The 22,151-nt window shown below is 45.4% G+C and overlaps 3 protein-coding genes across 3 annotated transcripts; 1 reads left to right on the top strand and 2 right to left on the bottom strand.

The window, feature by feature from the left end:
- Positions 1 to 226: 226 nt before the first annotated feature.
- LOC102709157 (dnaJ protein ERDJ3A) lies at positions 227 to 4,121 on the bottom strand. The gene is made up of 7 exons (XM_006649850.2): positions 3,855 to 4,121; positions 3,353 to 3,408; positions 3,206 to 3,279; positions 2,075 to 2,610; positions 1,647 to 1,988; positions 968 to 1,327; positions 227 to 848 (listed from the first exon to the last, which is right to left on the bottom strand). Exons 1-7 carry the CDS (start codon positions 3,948 to 3,950, stop codon positions 570 to 572), a joined length of 1,743 nt encoding a protein of 580 aa, XP_006649913.1. The 5' UTR covers positions 3,951 to 4,121; the 3' UTR covers positions 227 to 569.
- A 5,324-nt stretch (positions 4,122 to 9,445) lies between these two features.
- LOC102708877 (ran-binding protein 1 homolog a-like) lies at positions 9,446 to 12,559 on the top strand. The gene is made up of 4 exons (XM_006649849.3): positions 9,446 to 9,786; positions 9,877 to 10,028; positions 10,137 to 10,262; positions 11,979 to 12,559. Exons 1-4 carry the CDS (start codon positions 9,632 to 9,634, stop codon positions 12,167 to 12,169), a joined length of 624 nt encoding a protein of 207 aa, XP_006649912.1. The 5' UTR covers positions 9,446 to 9,631; the 3' UTR covers positions 12,170 to 12,559.
- Positions 12,560 to 12,738: 179 nt separating this feature from the next.
- On the bottom strand, positions 12,739 to 15,285 carry LOC102716028 (mitogen-activated protein kinase kinase kinase 18-like). The gene is made up of 3 exons (XM_040521538.1): positions 14,105 to 15,285; positions 12,934 to 13,021; positions 12,739 to 12,819 (listed from the first exon to the last, which is right to left on the bottom strand). Exons 1-3 carry the CDS (start codon positions 15,283 to 15,285, stop codon positions 12,739 to 12,741), a joined length of 1,350 nt encoding a protein of 449 aa, XP_040377472.1.
- Positions 15,286 to 22,151: the final 6,866 nt, after the last annotated feature.

Here is a 22,151-nt window from a genome sequence, read left to right as displayed (position 1 = left end):
ATAAATAGTACACTACATATACTACTTGGAACGTAATTTGTATTCTTTTGTTCCCATTTTTTCAATCAGATTTAGGATTGATTTTTGCAAGATGTTCGATGACTAATGTGTCAATATTGTCTTTTTTTCAGATTTTTTAATAATAACTATTTAATTGATATTTCAGACTAGCAAACACATGAGAATGTATCCTTAGGGGGGGAAACAGTCCCACTGGAAATCGCAAAGGAAAAGAGGCACATCAAGGTTCCCACTGTTCGAAACTTAGTTCAATTCCGGCAAAATTTCTGTGAAATTTCTCCGTTCCTGTTTTCCGCATCTTGATATACACAGACACACTTACAGGTCAAGTGATCTCTCCCATGTTAGTGCATTCCAGCTCATGACACAACAAAAAGGTGCCCGACTGCAAAGGGCGAAATTATACATCTTACTCTCATCATTCCAATCAGATCCAGCTATGTACAAGCCTTCAGGACTTACTAAACTGTAAGAACTATATATACTTTCTACTTGCATTCGCTCCCAAGAAAACTAACGTTTGCAATTGCAGCGGTAGCCTATGTACCCTACATAAGGACTGGTTTTCGTCCGGCTGATAACAACTGAACATCTCCATTCAAAACAGAAACCACGAACCGTTCAGCCTCTTCCATAGTGACCTCGTTATTATACACAAAATATCTCCCCCGTCGAGGCTTGTAGGCAAGAAGTGTATCAGACGACTTGAATGCCGACTTGTCAAACGTCGACAGAAAGGCGGACTGTTTGTTCCCGTCCAGCAAAGTATAAACAACCGCATTCCCAGAGTTGTAGTTCTGCCCCCTTATCAGAGTCTTCTGAGATATCTGAAATTGGATTGGCAAGCAAGAAGACAGGCATTAAACAATGGCCAGGCAGGAAGAACCAAAAGAAAAAAAAAACATCTATGTACCATCATACAGCTTGTAAGACAGGAGAGACGAACCTCGGATAGGACGGTTTCCAGCTTTTCCTTAGCTTTGTTTGATTTGAAAATGCCAATGATACATACTGATGTCTTCTCACCACAAATTTCCTCAAAGTTGGAAGCAGTGAGGAGAGGAATTTTGTTTTCTTTTGGTTGATTTGTATGAGTAGGTTTCTTAGCTTGGTTTGACCCCAGCTTCTTATTCTTCTTTTCAAAATTTTCGAGCAGACTCTTCAGTTCTTTGATACCAGATCTGAGATCTTTAACTGAAATGCCATCCTTCAGAAGTTGTTCCTCGCCATTAATGGACCTACCAATAAGAGCTGGAATATTCCTCACCCCAAGACGTTTTAGGAGTGGATGAGAAACATTCTGAACCTGACAAAAGAAACATGATGTATTACATTAACTTGTTCATAGAGTTGTAATGGCATAGCCATGACATTCTTGACTGTTCACTGGATGGACCAATCTATAATTATTATCGGATCAACCATGTGATACTAACATTTATGAGTTTAAAGCACCATCAAGTGTTAGTACTACCATGGGAGTTGCAAGTTAATAGCCCCATATAACATAAAATAAAACTAATCCACCAAACTTTCCCAGGGAAACCAGGGTATTCAGAAATGACATGATTTTATCTACCTTATAAGCAACTGGAGACATGGTGATGACAAGATAAATGTATTACCTCTGCATCATAGAAAATTAATCGACTGCGAAACATTCCACTAACAGCACGCCACATTGCTGGTGTATCCTTCTTAGCTGATAGTAGAAGCACTTGAGGAAGGTTCAGTATAATATTTGAGGAGAAGCTGAATTGGTTGATGTCTACCCTTTTGGAAAATCTTGGGAGGTGTTCTTGACAAAATGTCTTCAGGCTCTTAGAATCGTAATCTCCTGAGTACTCATGCAAAGACCCCTTTTCTGTAGTTGTGTATGAATAAACAAAGAGACGAGCTGATTTTCCTATTGAGACACCAGCCTTCTTGCAAAGGGCCTTTTCATGGTCACAGTTTACCTTACCAGCCTGCATAAATAGAGTTTATTATATAATTCGTTCTTGCTATATGTTTGTCATTAAGGAGCAGCATTGTACATATTTGACCAGCTTACCTTCAGTGCACCATCCAGTGAACGAGCCACATCCTCCACAACACTTTCTAGCACAGATTGACCTCTTGTGTTTGGTGTATAGAATAACAAAAGCCAAGTAATTCCCTGATCAGCTATTTCTTTGTTGAAAATTTGCATCGTGACCTCCTGAATGTTGACAGAACTAGAATCATGACTGGAAGATTTTGCACCAGGTCTGGCTTTGCCAGCAGATCCAGTATGCTGGCTACCTCCCATTGATCCACCAGAAAATAAGTTGGAAAAAACATCACCAAGATCAAAACCAAATGGGTTTCCACCACCAGCACCAGGGTTACCACCAAATGAAAAGGAAAATGTTTTTGTATTTCCCTGACCGCCCATTGTTTGCCATCCATCATCAGATGTGAAATAGCTAGTCTTGGGGCCACCACCAGTGAAATATGTATAGCCCTCACGATTTCCAAAATTTCCACCATCAAATCCTGGGTTACCCTTTTCATCTCCATAGAGATCATAATTTTTCCTCTTCTCTTCATCAGACAGAATCTCATAGGCTGCAAAGCAAGGGCCAATACACTTTTAAAATGAAAATTCAATTGATCCAAACAGTTCGAGATTAAAGTAGGACACTGGAATCCCCCTCTTACTTTTGAGAGGAAAAACCAAAATACTAATTTGTTTTAAAAAAAATACAATATCACAGAAAAGGGCAATGAGTCAATTGTACCTAGCAAATAATTACGGCATGAAACTAATTAACCAAGCATAAGTAAATTACTAAATTGTAATGAAGCAGAAGCAAATTAAACACTGACCACAAACATATCTACTTACATAACTTTTCTGAACCTAAGGATATCATAGATATCAAACATTTGTAAAGGTCTCAGAATTAACTGCAACCAATAGACAAGTTTTGTCAAGGCAGGAACTAAATTATGTCAAACCAGACCATATAAATGTAGAACACTTTTGCCAAATGCCAACACGATGATGGGTCTGTTATGATCTTCCTTTGATATTAGATAGCACCATTGCATAACATCAATTAGTACAGGGTGGCAATAATGAAGGACTATCTCATTCTCACCATAAATATTTAGGAAAAAGCAAAAATGAATGTAGCTGAAATACAGTTGAGCGTCTTACCGTTGTTTATTTCTGCAAATTTTTCCTGTGCCCCTTTGCCTTTATTCTTGTCAGGATGGTATTTTAAAGAAAGCCTGTGAAGACGAGAAATTAGAAACATCCTGTAAGTGGTAAAATATGATCTGAAACGGACAAGTGAACACGTACTTATGAAAGGCTTTCTGAATATCCCGTTGGCTGGCACTCTTGTCAACCCCAAGAACCTGAAATAAAACAAATACACACGTTTCAATGGTAATGGTGAACTGCTATCGTCATAGAGAAAATGTGTTAACGCTGGAACTCTAATCGGTTGGAAGACTCGGTTGGAGGTATATTTTCATGATCAATTCCAAGAGTGCCTTCCACGTTAGAGTGGCTGTGTGGTTAGTACTGCTAATTTAAATAAAATTAACCTGCAACTATGCAGCTAGGAATAGAGGAGCCTGACCAATTAAAATCTAACAATCTAACAGCAGCAATTAACACGGCGGCATTACGGTACTCCCAATCCAAACAAGCACAAGCACAAGCACACGACAGGAGCTTGTTCAGCACAACACGCAAGTAATTAACGCCTCTTGGGATTACATTGCTAGAGCCTAGAGAGAACCGCACATTGGCGTCGCCGCGAAGGCGAGGGGAGGAGGGGGTGTGGGTTATCTCTCACCTTGTAGGGATCCAAGCTCCTGGCCGCCGCGACATGCAGGGCGATCGAGCTGAGGACGAGCGACGCGACGAGGAGAGATCGGACGGGGATTCCCATCGCCGGCTTCAGTCTGGGTCTTGAACTCTTGATCCGTCTTCGGGATCGAGCTTTCCTCGGGGGTCAATTTCTGGTCAGGTTCGCTTCGCCGGAGGAATCTTCGGGTGAAATTTGGTTGGATTTGGAGGGAAGCAGCGGAGGGGGAGGAGGAGGAGGAGGAGGATTTTAGCCATGGATGGAGACCGCCGTTTTCACAAGGGGGCTCGCTTGTCGCTTCGGGGTTCGAGATGGTTCCCGACCCGGTACACGTGGCGCTTGGAGGCGGTTCCAGCGAATTCGACCAATGGGATGCGAGCTTTCGAGCCCGTTGCGTGGCCGTCGCCGTGTTTGATATGTAACCTTGTGCCACGTAGGATGGGCGTTCGTATAGGAACCCAAATCCTCCTCCGTGCAAATAGGGAGGTGGAAAAAGGGTTTACAGGTACGTCCGATCGCCGTCGTGTCGGACGGTTTGGATGCGTTCGTCTACACCTCGAGTAGAGAGTCCGTGTACAGGATTGCAGGAACGGTTACAAGATTATCTCTCGTGCTAATATGCTTTCACAATATTTCCTCCTCATATCTCTCCGATAAATTGTTATGTAAAAACGCTAAATTAACTTCAAATTTAAGGTTTAAAATTAATTTTTAACTTATAAACATGACAGAACCGAAACTGAACCAATTTGAATCACTGAAATGGGAGTAAGGTCGCTTGACGCATGTCGAGCTGGGGCCATCGCCGGGAGGGGGTGAGTGTGTGGGGTTGCCTTCGTGCGTCATGTCGACCTGGGTTACTTGTCGGATGAGCACGCCAATTGGGTGGTAAGGACGACGGGGTCACTGTCGGGGAGGGTGAGGTCGTCGAGTTGGGAACGCGGGGTGAGAGTACTACAGTGACTGACTAGGGGCGGACGAGGGAGATCGGCCGACAGCGCCATGGTGGCTGGGGCCTGCCGGCGGCCGGTCTGGTTAGGGATTGGGATTAGGGTTGGTGGTGGCTAGGGAGGGAATAAGGGATTAGCGTTTTAGTTTTCACTTGTATATATAATGTACAATTGGACTAATGCGCTAAAATATTGACCTTTGCATTATATATCAGGGCCCATGGGTTCTTTGGGTGGATTGATTTCCCCATTTCATCCGAATATTTTTGGGGCCCTGACCCTGAATCCCCACGTGGAAAACATCCCTCGACCTCCTAGGACAGGTCCCTCCCTAACGAGGATATTCATCCGTAAGCACGACGACAAGGATCTACGGCCACCGCAAAGCAAGGCGTTAGCAGAGAGGGGTAGGAGGTCATGCTCGTTAGAGCTGATAGTGGTGAAGGACCTCGGCGTCGACAAGAGCTCTTCCTGAGGATGGTGGTGATCATCGAGCTGCCACACTAGGAGTGGAAGAGGGTGATCGAGCGGCTCTCTGTCGACGCGCTGCAACTTGTCAACCTCCGGTCGTCGTCGAGGAGCTCCGCGCTAGCACATAGGCAACATTAGAGCTTGAGAACATGACGACACAAAGGTGGAGTGGCAGATGACTTCGCGCTTGACATGAGGAATGATGTGTGTTGGACACAGTGACGGATGGACGACTGCATCAACTTTGATTTTTATAATAGTAGATACAAAGAGGCTAGTTAAAGTTGTGCGAAGGTGCAACTATATACATTAGTTTACTTTATATAACATGAACCATGCTGCGATAGTCTGGATTCATGTCTTCCATTCACCCTTCTTTCCGACGAGGGTGATTTGGTGTAAATCATATCAGCAGTGTGAACAGATCTAACGTCTATGGTTCTTTAGAGTTGGAATTAGAGATTTGACTAAAAATTATAGCGGTGTCACGGTGGCGGCAACAAGATCCGTAGGGTCGTGGCGCCACCGATGGCAGCACACATAAGGTTGAGCAATGTTAGGATATGGATTAACCTAAACCATTTTTTAATGAAGATCATGAAACTATGGTTCAATATGGTCAATCCATGCCGAGCTTATCGTGTGAATAGATTATCCATGAATAACCTAATTAGAATGGGAACATACATATGTGGATTCCACATGTAGAAATAGATAAAAAAATTATATATGATTGCTCTTGTACATAAAAAACATCTTACCAAATTTTAGTCAAATCTAATATTTTTTATAGTGTGTGTGATTCGAAAAATTGTAGGGCCAAGTTGATACATTATAAATGCGTATGAATAAAATAGGTAAAATAAGTACAACAGATAGAATGATCGATCCATAGATCCTATGGTTATTAAGAATAGAACTATTTGGTACATTAAATTCTAGGGGCATTATTTCAAATCAATTGGAGCATGTTATGGGTAGGTTTATGCGGATCAATGGATTGATAGGAATAGTCATGGGTCAAACCACAATTATTTTAGGGTGCGTTTGGTTCACGGTCAAGGCTGGATAGGATATGGCGATCCATGTTTTGTTGGATACGGCGATCCATTTTTTGTTTGGTTGAGCGAATATGGCGATCCAGTCTTTTGTTTGGTTGTAGGGATGAAGATGGATTGGGTAATCCAATTTTTTGTTTGTTTGGAGGGAGTAGATGAATTTGTAGGTGTGGTATAACCCCCATCAAATTTTATTAATACACAATACAAATCATAAAATTCCAACAATTTTTACACTACTATCTCCGTTATACATACACATAGAAAAAAGGAAAAAAAGAAAAAGAAAAAAAGCAGCTGGATCTAGCCGTCGAGGGCTCGCCGCCGCCACAGCCCTCGGCCTCCGCCGCCGTCTCCTCCCCCAGGCGGGGACCTCGTGCTTCTCCTCCCCCCAGCTGTCGCCGCCTCCTCCCGCCGGCCGCCGCCAGCTTCTCCTCCACCGGTCGCCGCCTCGCGCCTCTGCCGCCTCTTGCCTCTCGCCTCCTCCGCCGCCGCCTCCTCTCGCCGGCATGTCGTCGTCACCAGGCACGCGTCGCCATCCCAGCCGCGCTCGTCGCCCGCGTCGTCGCTCGCTGCTACTCCCTCCTCTCGGCCGCACCATGTCGTCGTCGTCGCCGGGAACGCATCGGCGTTGCTGTCGTCGCCACGCTCGTCGCCCATGCCGTCGCTCGCCGCTGCTCCGCCACCGCCGCATCACGTTGTCGTCGCTCGCCGTTGCTCCCTCTGCCGCCGTCGCACCACGTCGCCGTCGTCACCCAACTCGCTCGCCTAACTCGCCCAGCCGCCCAAATCCGGCCAAATCAGCCGGATTCATCCATCTGGCATCTTGGGGGAATATTTTCCTTCGGGCCACCCTATCCCACTCCCGCCCACCAGCAAACACCTACAAAAAATGGGCCGCTATGTCCTATCCACCCAAAACCCCCCATCCAAACACAACTTTAGAGTCGATTCTAATTCAACTAAATAAACTAAACTTTATTTTATATTGAAACTAGTTTATTTTATTAAAATAGAGCTGATCCTAAGTTATGACCGACCAATGCCTATCTTACAGATTGAGCCTAAGAGTAAACCCAACGGCTCATGCATATGTGATCATGACCACTTGGATGATCATCTCTATCACTTTGCACTTTAAGAGCAAACCCAACAGCTCATGCATCCTATCATCTATATTGAAAATAGATGATATGAATAAAAAATAGGCTCCAGCAGATCATGCATTTCATATGTAAAAAATAGATAGTTATCTAAATTGGAGAGAGGTCATCTAAATTGGGACGTCCTCTCTCCTCCATGTATATTTTAGCATCTAATCACAAGAGAAGAGAGTAATATCAACATGAAAGTAGGTGGTTATAAAATATTAATAAAATAAATATGAATAATGTATTATGGATGATCTGTTAAAGTAAACCCAATAAACCTATGCATATGTTATCCACTATATGGTCATTTAGATGTATCTGGTATCTGGACAACCGGATGTATGCTCCAAATTATCACTTCGAAGCGTTTCTACTCTGGTACAGTGTGTCCTTTTTTTCCCCTTGAGATGATAATACTATCGTCTATTTCCATCAACCGGCCTCCTGATTTGCCGAAAGAGTAATCGCTCTATCGACTTTGTTTTGATGCATGACTAACAAAAATAACACGTCTTTCACTTTGCTTATTTAACCCTCGTTTTTTAAAAATGAACCAAACATCTGACCCTATTTCATTAATGCTTGTTGATGGTATTAATATAGCCAAAACATGCCATTAACACCCTTGCTCTGTCACGTGAATTTGGATATGATTTGTCCATTTGTAAATATATGCACAAGATTGAATTGTTTGAAATATATGTGAATATTATAGATTAATTTTAAATTATATTTGAGATATATCTGATATGTTTTGCACAAATTTGAACTATGTTTTTATAATTCATTTTTTTTGCAAGATGTATCAAATAATTTCTCCATAGCATATCACATATATTTTAATTTTATGCACATATTTAAAAATGAAAAAAATCCTACCTCAATTAACACTATAAATCAGAGTCAAATGAGCAAAGATATCAATATTTTTTTGGCTATATTAACATTGTCAGTAAAGATTAACGGAATATGGTTAAATGAGCGAAGTGAAAAAGATATGACCATCTACCCTATCCTACGTTGCACAAACATTTAGACTTTGAATATGTATTGTTTGGTAATTGTATAGTTGTTTTGTTTATTTGATATATACAAACATATACAAATTTTCATTTATTATAAGAAGACGAAAAAGTGTGTCAGATAAAAGACATGTTTGTATAAAGTAGTTTTCATTAAATTAGATTTATAAGTTTAAATTTTATATTTATATTAGATAATATAAATAAATTATTTAATTAAAATTATCGTAACCATGTGTGAACTTGATTTTTTATGATTCTGAATTAGTATATAAATTTGTTATTGCAATGTTTCTGAAATTAGTGTATAACATTAGCCTTGCAAGTTTTGGAATTACCATCCAAACTTAAAAAATTGTAATTGTCATGTACGCCAAACCTATAATTAATTATAAAAGTTAAAATAATCACTATTAACGGGTAGTTCATCGCTATTTATTAAAGTTTGTTTAAATAATAATTGGATTAAGAAATGATTGATAGATAAACTTTGAATGTTTGATTTATATATGATTATATTTTAAAAAATATGATATCTGTTTGCATTACTAAATTACACCGTATCATTAGGAATGATACAATACAAGTTTTATTAGTTAGCCTTTAAAATAGGTTTTAATACATCCACCGTCCCTTTGCCGAAACAATGAAGCACAAATTTGACTGAGTTGCGATTTTACGAACGCTGCTGACCAGGACGGCCTCTGGGCCACGGCCAACGGGTAGAATGAAACAGGGCCATCTCAACCACGACGGCCTAGTGTACTCACATCGCATGCATCCCCAGTTCCTTCCCCCAGCCGTCGATCACCACCAGTTCACCTATCAGGCCCACGTCACTAAAACTCAAACGCCCATCTCATCTCCTTCGGTCCGTAACGCAAGTACGCAACCCTACTTTCCCAAAGCTGAGGCCTTTCGGCTGCACACGTCCCCACTTCCTCCCAACTTTTCTAACCTCCCTCTCCTCTCTCCTCTTTCCTCTTTCTGTCTCCACCCCACCGCGGCGGCCGCCACAACGCGCAGCAACCGGCAGTGGTAGCAGAGGACGCAACCGCAACCCAAGCCCTACTGCCACCACCGGCGCTACTCCGCTAGCCCCCCCGTACTGCCATGGCCGACCCAGCGGAGCACCGCCCGGAGGAGGAGGAGGAGGCCGCGGCCGCGGGCGAGGACGAGGACACCGGCGCCCAGGTCGCGCCCATCGTCAAGCTCGAGGAGGTCGCCGTCACCACCGGAGAGGAGGACGAGGAGGTCCTCCTCGACTTGTAAGCCGCCTCGCCTCCCGCCTCGCTTGATCCGGCCCCGATCCGATCTCTCCCGGCTTTTGATCTGACGACCCGTTTGGATTTCCGCAGGAAGGCGAAGCTGTACCGGTTCGACAAGGAGGGGAACCAATGGAAGGAGAGGGGCACTGGCACCGTGAAGCTCCTGAAGCACAAGGAGACCTCCAAGGTCCGTCTCGTCATGCGCCAGGCCAAGACCCTTAAGATCTGCGCCAATCACCTCGGTATTCTATCCCATTCTTCCGTGACTTTTTTTGCGGGATCTTTTCGTGTTGGTTTCGATCTGGATTCTAGGCGGATGGGTTTTGACACGGTATGGTTTCGGTGTGCAGTGGCGACGACGACGAAGATGCAGGAGCACGCGGGCAGCGATAAGTCCTGCGTGTGGCACGCGCTGGACTTCGCAGACGGCGAGCTGAAGGAGGAAATGTTTGCCATCCGCTTTGGATCCGTCGAGAGTGAGCATTAAGCATCCAATGTTTCTCCTTTTGTTTCTTACCAGAATATTATACCACTAGTGGTAACATGTGATTGGTTGGCCTTTGAGCAATTGGATTATTATTGGGGTGTCTTGAGAATTAAATGTGTTATTGGTTGGTATTTGTCGAGGTTATCACTCATGGTGCATTGCTCAGATGAGTTTTAGGCAATCAGACTATGGTTTTATGAATTGCGTGGTCACAAGCAAAGTTTGATGTGCATTGTGTGTGTGTGTTTTTGATTGGTGCACTGTGGCTTTAATTCACATTCACTATTATTACTGTTTTGATCTAGACCTTTCGAGTTTAGATCTTAATGCCTTAACTGTAATCTGGTACAGTATTATTGCACGATGAGCTGTCATTGGTGTTTATTCTAATCTGGCACAGTTTTTGATTTTAGTGGCATTGATTTTCCTTTGCTAACCTTTCAACAGTTTTCTAGGTAAAAAACTTGCAAATGTAACTGCAGTGCAATTGGGGTGTAATTGCATTGTAATTATACTATAGATACAAATGTAGTTTATGTATAAGTTGCGTGTAACTCAGCTAGACACATGCGAAGCACACACGGCTGGTTGGCTAGGTGCGTTGGTATTCATCTAGCAGGTCGCGGGTTTGACTCCTGCTCCTGCACGCCGCGTTGCAAAAAAATCTCACAGCTTGTATGAATCTCCAGGCAATCCGATGGTCTGAAATTTGAAGGTTTTGGGGAGTGAAAAGCTGTCGACAGTAATCTAGCAATACCATATTTTATGGCATGCCTTGCTTCTTGATGTTTGCACCTAGAAATTGTTCTATGATTCAAGCAATTTTCTTTTTTGGTTAATAAGAGGCTATGTTCTGTTTTTGAAGTTTCTTATCATAGTTTGGGAGGACATAGGATTTGTGACCTGTGCAAAGCAAAAAACTGAAATAGCTAGAGATCTTCAACTTGCAGGGATTTTAGATCGAAATTAACCTAAGTTTGTAGACTATTTTTTGTCTTTTGAAATAGCAATAGTGCCAAAGTGGCAGCACACTAAAGAGATGGATGAAATATGGAACTTACATTATAATGGTATAATTGTTATGTCACTACATGATTTATCAAACCAAATAATCTTCACTTAAGATATCAATTCATAATTCATATGCTATATCAGTACTTTAACCTAATTAATAGGCATATCCACAAAGGCCACAATGCAGCATGGATCATTTGTGAAAATGATATTATATCATTTTTCTGCTCATCTTTCGCCAATTAGTAGTTTTGGTGAATCAAGATGCAGCAACATGAGTGAGAACGTAAATTATGTATCATAAATACAATAAGACACTCTAATACCTAACTGGTATGGTGCTAACAGTTAGGGTCTGCTAGTGCAATTTTCTCATCGATATATTTTTGTCCAGTGATTAATTGCATGTTCCAACTGTTGACACATTTAAATTTATTCTGCAAATTTATGATCACACCGATTGTAATGTACCGTTGAGTACTGATTAATTTATTTTTGTTTTATAAGTTTTGCCTCCTTATGTTTGATGACATGTAAGTTGAAACTTACTGCTGTGACTGCTTTAGATATGAATATGTGATTCTCTGCAACAAATACTATTTTAGTAACAACCTTTGTGAACTCTTATTCATCAGCATTTCTTTTGGAATTATTGTCTTATAATTTGTTGCCCATGATTCTCTTGTTTCAGACTGCAAGAAATTCAAGGAAACTGTAGAAGAGATTGCTGAGCAGCAAGGAAAGAATGAGGAGAAAGAAAACGAGGATGTCTCCTCTACTGCTGGGTTGGTTGAGAAGCTATCAGTGACCGAGACCAAAAAAGAGGAAAATGCAGAGAAAGAGGAGACTCCTGCAGAAGAGGATAAGGATGCTAAAGAGTGAAAGCACCCGCTATCTCTAGGCAGCATTTGTATGCCTGAGTGAGTAAAGTGTTAAATGAGTGTCATTTCATTCCTTTTGTGGTCAGGGTTCTTCTTCCTTCACAAATTTTCATTGTGTTTTCTTTTGGATGAATGTTTGTGAGGCAAAATTTGAGTTTGTCATTTACTCTTTAGTTGGGTTCTTGGTTAATAGACTGTCACTTAAACCTTAGAGTTATTATCCGAGATGGGGTGGTGGAGTGGGGACAATATGTTTGTACAATTATTTGATGTTGCTTTTAGAATGGACACGGTTTGGATTGTCCAAAATCAGGACGGCGATGCCCTGTCAGTCACTCGCAGTTCTTATCTATGGCGTTGCAATAATATGTGATGCGAAGCTCTTCGGTGACGCGTTATATGTGCCTTTTATTGCTGCGAGGTGATGTACTGCGGGGCATGACGCATGTATATGCATGTGTACTGCCGGGCAAATGCATTTAGTGTGAATCATATACTATCACAGCACACAGGGCATGTCGCTTCATTAGTTCGCAAAATCACAGCAATGAATGATGGTGCCAAGTATTCCTACTTGTTGCTGTAGTGCTTCTGTGCTTGCACCACCCCCATGTTATCGTGAATGCCTGTCGCCCATGGCATCTTCAGGCACTTCTCATGGTGTATAAAACAGTTGCATCCCATGTTAATATACCTTGCCATATATCTTTAGCCAGGTGATCTATAGCCTTTACTTGCTACGTCTGCAACCTGCAATACTACTACCATCATGTACCCATTGATCTGCAATACTACCATGCTGTCTGTACCCATGTTCCATGGATCTGTGTTCGCTTCAGTATGGGGGTACGCACTGCGTAGATCATGATGCGCCCATTGATTTGCATTAAAATCCGATGATTTCTCTAGCCATAACCTACTATACATGCGTATCTTCCCGATCGCCGGAGTTGCTCCTTGTGTGCACATGATAATTTGCCGTGGTACTGACACAGTGACAAGTCGACACGTCCTGGTAGCGTACTACGGATGCGCGATCGGAAGGATCCCCCGTGCAGATGGACGCGCGCTACGGCTTGAGTACAAGCTCATGAGCGATGCATGTGAGCGTGTGACACACGCGCTTCTTCCCCTGCATTCCTTTGTTTCTCCACCAAAAGAACTGTGCCGAGATTTATTCCTGGAATTCTCTCCCGCCATGAGCCCCGTGAGCCTTTTCGGCCATTTCTCCTGTCCTTGCTACTCATGTAGAAATATAAATGAAAGACTGAAATCTGGCGCCAAGTGTTGTTACCTGCTGGCTTGTTTTAGAATTTGAAACTGCAGAGAAGAAACTGGACCAGTTTTCGCTCCAACCTGGCTTCCAGGACTCTGGTCGTGTATCTGTCAGAGGTTAGACTTGTCATTAGCCTGGCTTCTGCTAGTTTCTGCACCTGATCATTGAGACGACCATGTAAGTAAATTGCTCCCAGGTACAGTACCATTTCTGGATAACTAGTACTCCTACGTGCGGCGAAACTTGTTCCCACGTTCGATTTGCGGTGTAAAGCTTCGCTCTCAAACCGCGCAGCCGATACGGTAAACGCATTAACGAGCCTGCCGCCAAGCGGATGTGCTGCGCTTGCACAGTTGCACCAGCATTCGCGCGGGCACGCACAGTGACAGCCCGCCGCCGCGGCAAAAACACCCGCACGCCGCGCTGTCCAACTAACCTCCTTGGCCGGCTCACCCGACCAGCAGGGAGCAGCGCGCAAGATCGAAAAAGTCAAATGCCACGGAAATATTCGACAAATTTTTTTTTGCACACATCGCGTTGGCTTGATTAATCCCAAAATATGATTGAATCAGTGAGAGAACTGTACATGACACCAGCACGGACGCAACGGCCAACGGCAGCCAACTGAGCTCGCCTAGTGCGAGCTCGCATTTATAGTACCCATACTGGCTGTCACAGCGATCACGGCCGACGCCGGCGGTGGCGACGGCGAGGACGCTGCCGCGGCCACCAGCGATCGCGGCGGCCCCACCGGCGTCGGCGACCGCGGCGGGGTTGGATGGGACGGGTGTGTTCGTCACTGCCTCCGGACTGGACAATGGGGCCCAGGTGTCGGCCGCCTCCCAGGTGGGGCCTGCCTCCCACTCGCGCCCCCAGCTTGCGTTTGACGCCAACTCCGCGAGCCTTCCCTTGGCGCGCGCCATCACCTCGTGCTCGCTGCCTGCCTCCGTGCCGTTTGAGTCGTCGGAGTCCGAATCCGACATGGAAGCCGCCCAATCGAGAACCGCTCGGGGAGACGGGAACGGCGATGGCTCCTGGGTGTCCGCGGCGGAGAGGAAGGGATGGCGTAGCAGCTGATCGCAGCTCCACCGCTCGCCGGCGTCGCGGCGGAGGCACTTGTCGAGGAAGTCGCCGCACGAGTCGGAGAGGCACGCGGGGAGCTCGGGGCGCTTCCCGCCGAAGCCGATGAGGAAGAGCAGCTCGCCGATCTCGCAGGCGCCCCCGAGCTCCGACCACGGCCGCTTCCCGGTGAGCAGCTCCACCGCCGTGCAGCCGAGGGACCACACGTCCGACGCCGGCGTCGGCGTGCCTCCGCGTGCCACCTCCGGCGCCATCCAAGCCGGCGTGCCGCGGGGTCCCCGCGGCACCGCAGTGTCAGATATCAGCCTCGCGGCGCCGAAATCCGCGAGCTTCGCGCCACCGCCGTCGCAGCCGACGAGCACGTTCCTCCCCTTGACGTCCCCGTGCACCACGCCAGCCACGTCGTGCAGGTACCGCAGAGCGGCCGCCACCCGCCGCAAGATACCACGAGCCCCTCCCTCTCCAAGTCCTCCCGTGGCCACCGCCGCCTCCGCGGCGCTCCCGCCGAGGACCAGCTCCATATGCAAATTCCTCGTCGTCGCCCCATTCCCGTCGTCCCCAAGATACTCCACAACGTATGGCGAGCTGAGGCGCCTCAAGATCCTTATCTCGCTCTCGAGGCACGCCATCGCGGCCGCCGCCGGCGCGCTCTTGGCCTCCACCGACTTCACCGCGAAGGCCCGCCCGGTGGCCCTGTCCACCGCCACGTGCACCGTGCCGAACGCCCCCTTGCCGACGCATTTCCCGCGCACCCACTCCATGAGCACCAATCCCTCGAGCCGAAGAGCAGAGCACGACGAGTAAGCGAGAGGCCGAAACAGAGAGAGGGTGAGTGTGTGTGTGAGAGAGAGGAGAGGAGAGGAGAGGTGGGTGTGTGAAGGAGCCGCCAAAAAAGGAGAGGAGCAGATGGTGTGAGGAATGCAAGAAACGGGGAAGTGTGCTCGCCGCGTATATATAGGTGTGGGGCTCGCGGTGGCGCTTACATTATTTTGTGGGCAAGGATTTCGGGCGGTTTTTTTTTCTTTTCCCTCTCTGGGATTTCCATCGCGATTCGCATGTTGGGGCGATGGGATAGTGAGCTCGCCGGAATATTTTACGGATATATCGTGGAATAAATTGGGTTTTGCGTTGGAGAAGGGGGTGGGGTGGGGAGGGGCGAGCTAGACGTGCAACTTGTGCTGTTATCTTCGGGGTGCCGCTGCGTTGCGGCCACATGGGCAAAGATTTGGGTGAGATGATGAGTTTGGGGTTCCGTTTGGATATATGGTTGGATGGCATTTGCTTGCAAGGTTTGGTTTCAGTTCACCTTTCACTGTGATTCACTGAAACTCAATTATTTATTGTGAGGATTGCCAATCTATTAGCCGAATTGTTTAGCTCAATGGCCTAGCAAACCTTAACTGTACATTGGTCTCTCTTTTTCTTAGACTTTTGAAACAAACTAGCGCAAATTTGCATGGAACTAGATTTCAAATGTTGAAATAGATCTCATATATACTCTATAACCTAACTCTTGTATCGGGTATCCATAGGAAGAATTGTATTTTCTTTACCACAATAGAGTTAAAGTACAATTGGGTTTGATATATGAGTTTTAACTAATATTTACAGTTTTTCATATCAATTATACTTTGATTATACCTGCATCGATCATCCTGTAATCTATATCCACCACAATCTAAATATTGTCCCTTTCTCTCCAATTGATACGGGAATTTATTGATCTTATGAGCAGGCATAGTAATTTATTTTTGAGATATCCATGTATTTATACATAAATTAACTCTTTTGATGGGTATATATACCAAGGCCCCTTCCGAGATGGAACTTTGCCTGAGATTACCCGTGGCATGTGAAACAAGAAATGAATTTATTTGATTTTTTAAAACTTCTGTAAAATGTTTTGGTGGATTAACTTTTTGTTCATATGGAATAAACTGGGCATGTACAATCCAAGATCTGTTATTAATTGCACCGATATTTATAGGGTACCTGTATAGCGTACATAGTAGATAAAAACTTATACTACAAGACAATTTAGAGATTTTTTTAATCTATTATATCTCTGATATTTTATATAATGTCTCTAGAATTCTATGTTTATATCAAGCATTTGCTAAAGACATCGAACCAATAAGTTAATCATAAGAAAAATGCTACCTTAAATAAAGGTCACTCTTATAGTTTTACTAGGTTACTATTGGCCACCGGTATCACGATTACCGTGGCAACAACATAATTATCGTGCAAAAGAGAATATTATGGTTGTTGAAAAAAAATATCTCGAGATACCTTGGAGGTATCCACTATTTTATGCTCAGAGATGTGATACCCTGTGTTATCATTTTAGGGATGGTATAAAAACATTAGTGAAAAACTATGAAGTCACTGTGAAAAAACAAGGGTTTCTGAAACTGAGAGGGTAACTAAATAAGGCTACTGTGGTGTTATATTACAAACCCTGTCTCAAAGGGGATTATCATTTTGAACGTTGATTGTCACAATGCAAGTAGCATAAAAGACAAATCTCGTGAAAATTTGCTATGTCCTCAAGCATCGTATTTCTATAAACATCCAAAAAAATTATATATATTTATGATTTGAGGCATCCACGAGTAACTGCACAAGCATCAAGAACCCGATGGAACACCAAAATATTTCATTGTCTTAGATGCCTCCAGCCCACCAAAAGGCAATGCAATGGGTGCGTTCGTTTTGCCTGGTTGAAATGAGTTCTTCCTCGTTTTTCGTTAGCACACTTTTTAAACTACTAAATAATATATTTTATATGAAAATTTTTTATATAGAAATTATTTTAGAAGATTAAATAAATCTATGTTTTAAATTTTAATAAGTAATTACGTTTATCGTTTTCCGTGTTGCTAATTAGGAAAGCTCGTTTCGAACGCAGCCAATGCCAAAAAAAAAACCCACGCAATACAATACTAGTAGCACGACTACACATCTGGAGCTCGAACCCTGATGCTGATGTGGCAGCGGAGAGCTCACCGATAGCACGCACGCGACGGTGACCTGGCTGGACACTAGTGGCCCAGGCGATTCGGCTCGCGGCACAAAGCCAGCCAACAAGAATCCTACCACCGCACCACAAGCGAAGGGGAGACGAGAAGAACGCGAAAAAAAAAAAAGAAGAAAAGGAGCACGAGTACTCTATTGGGAGAACGAAAGTTGTGGTCTGGGACACGAGGCGTGTGCGATCGGAGGTGGCTCGTGAGATCGCGTCGCGTCGCGGCATTTATCTCTCGCCCACTGGCGATGCAGCCGCTGGGGCGGCGGCGGACGTGCGCGAACCGGAGCCACAGAAACCCGCAAGGCGCGCTCTCCCTCCTCGCGTCGTGGACGTTCACCGCCTCATCGATACTAGTACTAAGTACTAGTACCGCATTAAGTTAGCTTACCGTGCGAAAAACATAAAAATAAATTAGTACATAATTAATTAATTATTAATTATAAAATTAGAAAATTAGATTAATATAATTTTTAAAACAATTTTTCTAGAAATTTTTTTAAAAAACATACCGTTTATCAGTTTGAATGCATGTGCGTGAAAAAAAAATGATATGAGTTGAGTTGAGGACGAGGGGGAACGAACGGGGCCGTAGCATGGTACGAGTAGTAGCGTATTCTCGCCGGAAATGTGTGGGTCACCGATCGCATCGTGGCCTCCTTCCACATTTCGGACGTACTAAATTCGCGCCTGTGGGCTGCAGGAGGTTGTTACGTCTGACGGCGGAGGTGTCGCGCCACAAAAACGCCGACCGAGTTTGTGCGTGCATGTACGCTCTGTTTCTGAGTTTCTCCCACAAGAGATCGTTGACGTGCGTAGGTTGAGACCGGCCGCGCCTCCGAATCTCTATAATCATAAGCAGGTGCATGATTGAGATCGCTTCTTTATAATTGCAGTTTAGATTTGCATACATTGGCCATCATTTGCAGGTGTAATGCCACAAAGCCAACGAGTAACGTGGAGCCATGGTTTCCAATGATTGGAAGGAACATTCTGTGTGGGCCAAACTGAGGGACAATCCCATGCGCCCCCACCAGATTTGCAAAGATTGCAAGGCAACAACGCGAGCTTACAAATCCATTTGTGCCAATCTCAACGTTGTTGGCACGATGCCGATGCATGTGTGGATCTGGATTATGAGGTTGTTCGTGTATATCTCCTTATCTACGGGTATGGAAGATTCGGGCTGCGGCGAGATAACAGTTTTGCTAGTTATTGCCGGCGTATATATATCCAACGGATGGATCATGGACCCAAAATAAAAATGGGGGCTAAAGATGCCTAGGGAAGAAGGAATTCATTCGCGCCTGATCTTGACTTTTCTCTGTATGTTGCAGGCTTAGTTTTTCTCTTAGCACAAGTTGCAAGCTTAGTTGATGCGATCAACTACGCCATACGCCCATGCTCACCCGCATGTCTAGGATAAGATCTTCTGTGATTCTGGATGCATGGTGAGAAATATCCACCAAAAGTCGCACCAGATCAGACCATCAGATTATCCAGCCATAATTGGATTCAGTCCCCGCTGTAAAATGCGCGGAGAATATCACTGTGACACTGTCCCGTATTTCGCTCTTCTCTTCAATCGCCTTTGCTGTACGCATACGCTACCTGCTCAGCTAGATACCGTTCCATCCCAAATTGGGGGTGCTTCTGCTCCCTGATAGCTTCATAATCGACCCATCCATCTAGCACTCTAGCTAGAAACTGGGAAAGCTGCCCGCCCCACAACTTGCAGCTCTCGGCCTCTCACCATACCACTTTCCTGGTCAAAAACCTTTTCTGCATCGCTTTCGGGAGGAGCTGCCCTCCGTTCCAGGACAAACCAAACCGGAGCCGGTAACGGGAGGCTTAATTGATTAGCTAAACCCAGGGCAACAACAGCTGCTTTTGCCGTTAAATAATCCGTGTGTTCGTGTAACTTAAAGCGTTGCACGCACCCAGCCAGATTCTCAGCACTACACGCCCCTGGCCCCGAAGATACGGTACACTGGGCCGGAAGAAAGTTGAAACTATCACGACGGGTAGCAGACTAGCAGTCCGGTCAAAATCCTCCCCCCACAAAGTCGGCACGACGCCAGCATGCATCCGCCGACTGGCCAAAAACACGGGGTTTTTTTTCTTCTCGCGTGCGGGCGCATGCATACGTGACCCCGGCGACCGGGGTGCAGAGCCGCAGAGGTGGACGTGCGGTACTGCGGGGGTGGGGAGCTCGTTCTCGTTTCGCGGTTGCGAATTGCGACCTTTCGGCGTCGGCGGGAGGGGACTCAGGGGAGGGCTGCGACGACATGCGCTGCCCTGGTTTGCCGCCGCCGATCTCGTGGTATGGCGCGACACGGGCGGGGCATGGGAACGTGGGGTGGGGGTGGGCCGAGACCGCGCGGGGCCAGGGACCCAAGGGTGTGCCCGCCGCGAGGACGAGGCCGAGAAACCGCCGCGCGGGGCGGCGATGCGTGCGTGACTGCCGTTTTTTTCGGTTCACTGACCAGTCGTTTTCGTGCCAGTTTTTGACGCGGGTGCGAGGGGTCCTGATGCCGATGCCGATACGTCATGTGCAGCCGGAACGGCTCGGCGTGTGTGGGCTGCGGCGAGTCGTGCCGTCACGCAGGCCTCAAACTCCTTATTTTTGTTTTGTCGAGCCAATATGGCCGTTACCTTAAGCGTTACGAGATTAGCAACGCATAGGGTATACGCCCAGCAAAAAGTATGCCCACGTTGCCATCACGTGCCCATCTCCGTGGTGAAAGCAAGATCTCTCGTGCTATGTTTGTGATTTTGGCCCTGTGTCGGAGCCATGTTCTGAAAGCGATGCGTAAACTGTCACTGTCAAGTCCGCGCAAAAAAATACATTAGCTTGTCGACTACTAGTACTTTATCTCCTGGCACTTCGAGGGCTGAAAAAAATGGTATTGGTCTAATACGTGCTTAGTTGATTATTGTCTCTACTCTCCAGTAAGGTCCACATGACTGTCAATACAATGAACGGCCGTGGCACTGTTACAATGCCACTGTAGTACGTCCCACGGCGCATTGTGATCCAAAATGACAAGAATCTAGACAATGATCATGACCAACGAGAACGGAAATTATTCAGGACCAACAGGCATGCTCAATTCAAGGGTGTACTCGCGTGTAGGTATGCCAGTCCACGGACACATCTGGCAGGTTCCACACACGTAAAGAGGGACCGTCCTATACCGGCAAACATACCAGCGGAGCAGCAGCCCTCCTCTCGTATCACCGGCAAAAACAACCTTTCCATTACGCGATCCATCCGTTAGCGCGGATCTTGCCGGCGCGCGCGGCAACGGGCGGCACACGTCCATCGAATCCAACCGCGGCGGCGCGCAAGTTGCCGTTCGGAGCCACGGCCCGTGAGCTGCGAGACGGACGGCCGGCCGGCCGATCGATCGATCGATCTCCTCGGGGGCGGGGCCACTGCGCCCCACGTAGGAGTAATAAGTTCTCCGGCCGGGCCCGACTCTGGGGAGGCAACTTGGTGGCGAACGGAAGCTGTTGCGCTTGCGCGCGAGTGCGAGGTGGGATGCACTGCACCGGCCAGCCGCAAAGCCAACCCTCCGCTGCTGTCCAGAGGCTGCCCCCTTCGGTTCCGCGGCGGTTTCTTGCCTTTTTCATTTTCCTTTTCATCAGTAGTAGTAATACTATACTAGTGGCCTGTGACACCTGCGAGGTTGTTTGGCCGTATTCTAAGGGGTGATAAGTTAACTTGCTCGATACTAATAAATTAGTACATGATTAGTTAATTATTAATTATTTATATTATATAAAATAAATTAATATGAATTTTTAAAACAATTTTTTTATAAATTTTTTTTGTAAAATATATATCGTTTAGCAGTTCGGCAAGCATACGCATGGAAAACGAGAGAGGTAAGTTATCTTACCGTGCTAGCCGAAACGCAGCCTTACTCGCTTTGCCTGCTAAGTGCTAACTCACGGGGTCACGTCGCGGTGTTGCAGCAATTTAGGTTAGGTTTAGTGGTGGTGTTATTTGACTGGGCAGTTGGGTCCCAGGGCATATGCTGAGTATTTATCCCACTTGGTACTAAGATTTTAGATTTTTATGGATTGATCGTGTTATGGTCATGGATTAGGATCGCTCGGTATGGCATCCGACGTACCAGGACATGCTATAGCTGGAGGAATGAATTCCTTCCTTTTGATTATTAAAAGACAGAAGTCGGCACATTTATTTACAATCGGCCCAGTCACTGTCACACGCGAAGATATTTCTGTACCACATTAGATGTACAATAGTTACTATATCTTGTTACTTGGTTAGTGATGATGCGGAGGTCATACTATTATCCATGTTTGTACATATCAATTCGATAAACTTGTGTAGTGTAATTCCACGGTTCAACTGTCCCAATTGGACCATCGTGATGCAAAGCTCCATATCCGCTTTCGTAGCACTGAAATGCTTTCAACTACTCATCCAAGTTGACGAACTGAATTGTGAAGAAAAGGGTCAATGTTGATGAACTAGCCGTTTTCCACTTGCCAGCGGAAAAACTAACATGAGCTAAAGTGCATAGTATCTTAGACCAAGGCTAATAATATAGCCAGCAAGTTGGC

This window comes from Oryza brachyantha, chromosome 3, assembly GCF_000231095.2.
Source record: "Oryza brachyantha chromosome 3, ObraRS2, whole genome shotgun sequence".
Taxonomy (NCBI): Eukaryota; Viridiplantae; Streptophyta; class Magnoliopsida; order Poales; family Poaceae; genus Oryza; species Oryza brachyantha.
This window is presented reverse-complemented; position numbering and strand designations above follow the sequence as displayed.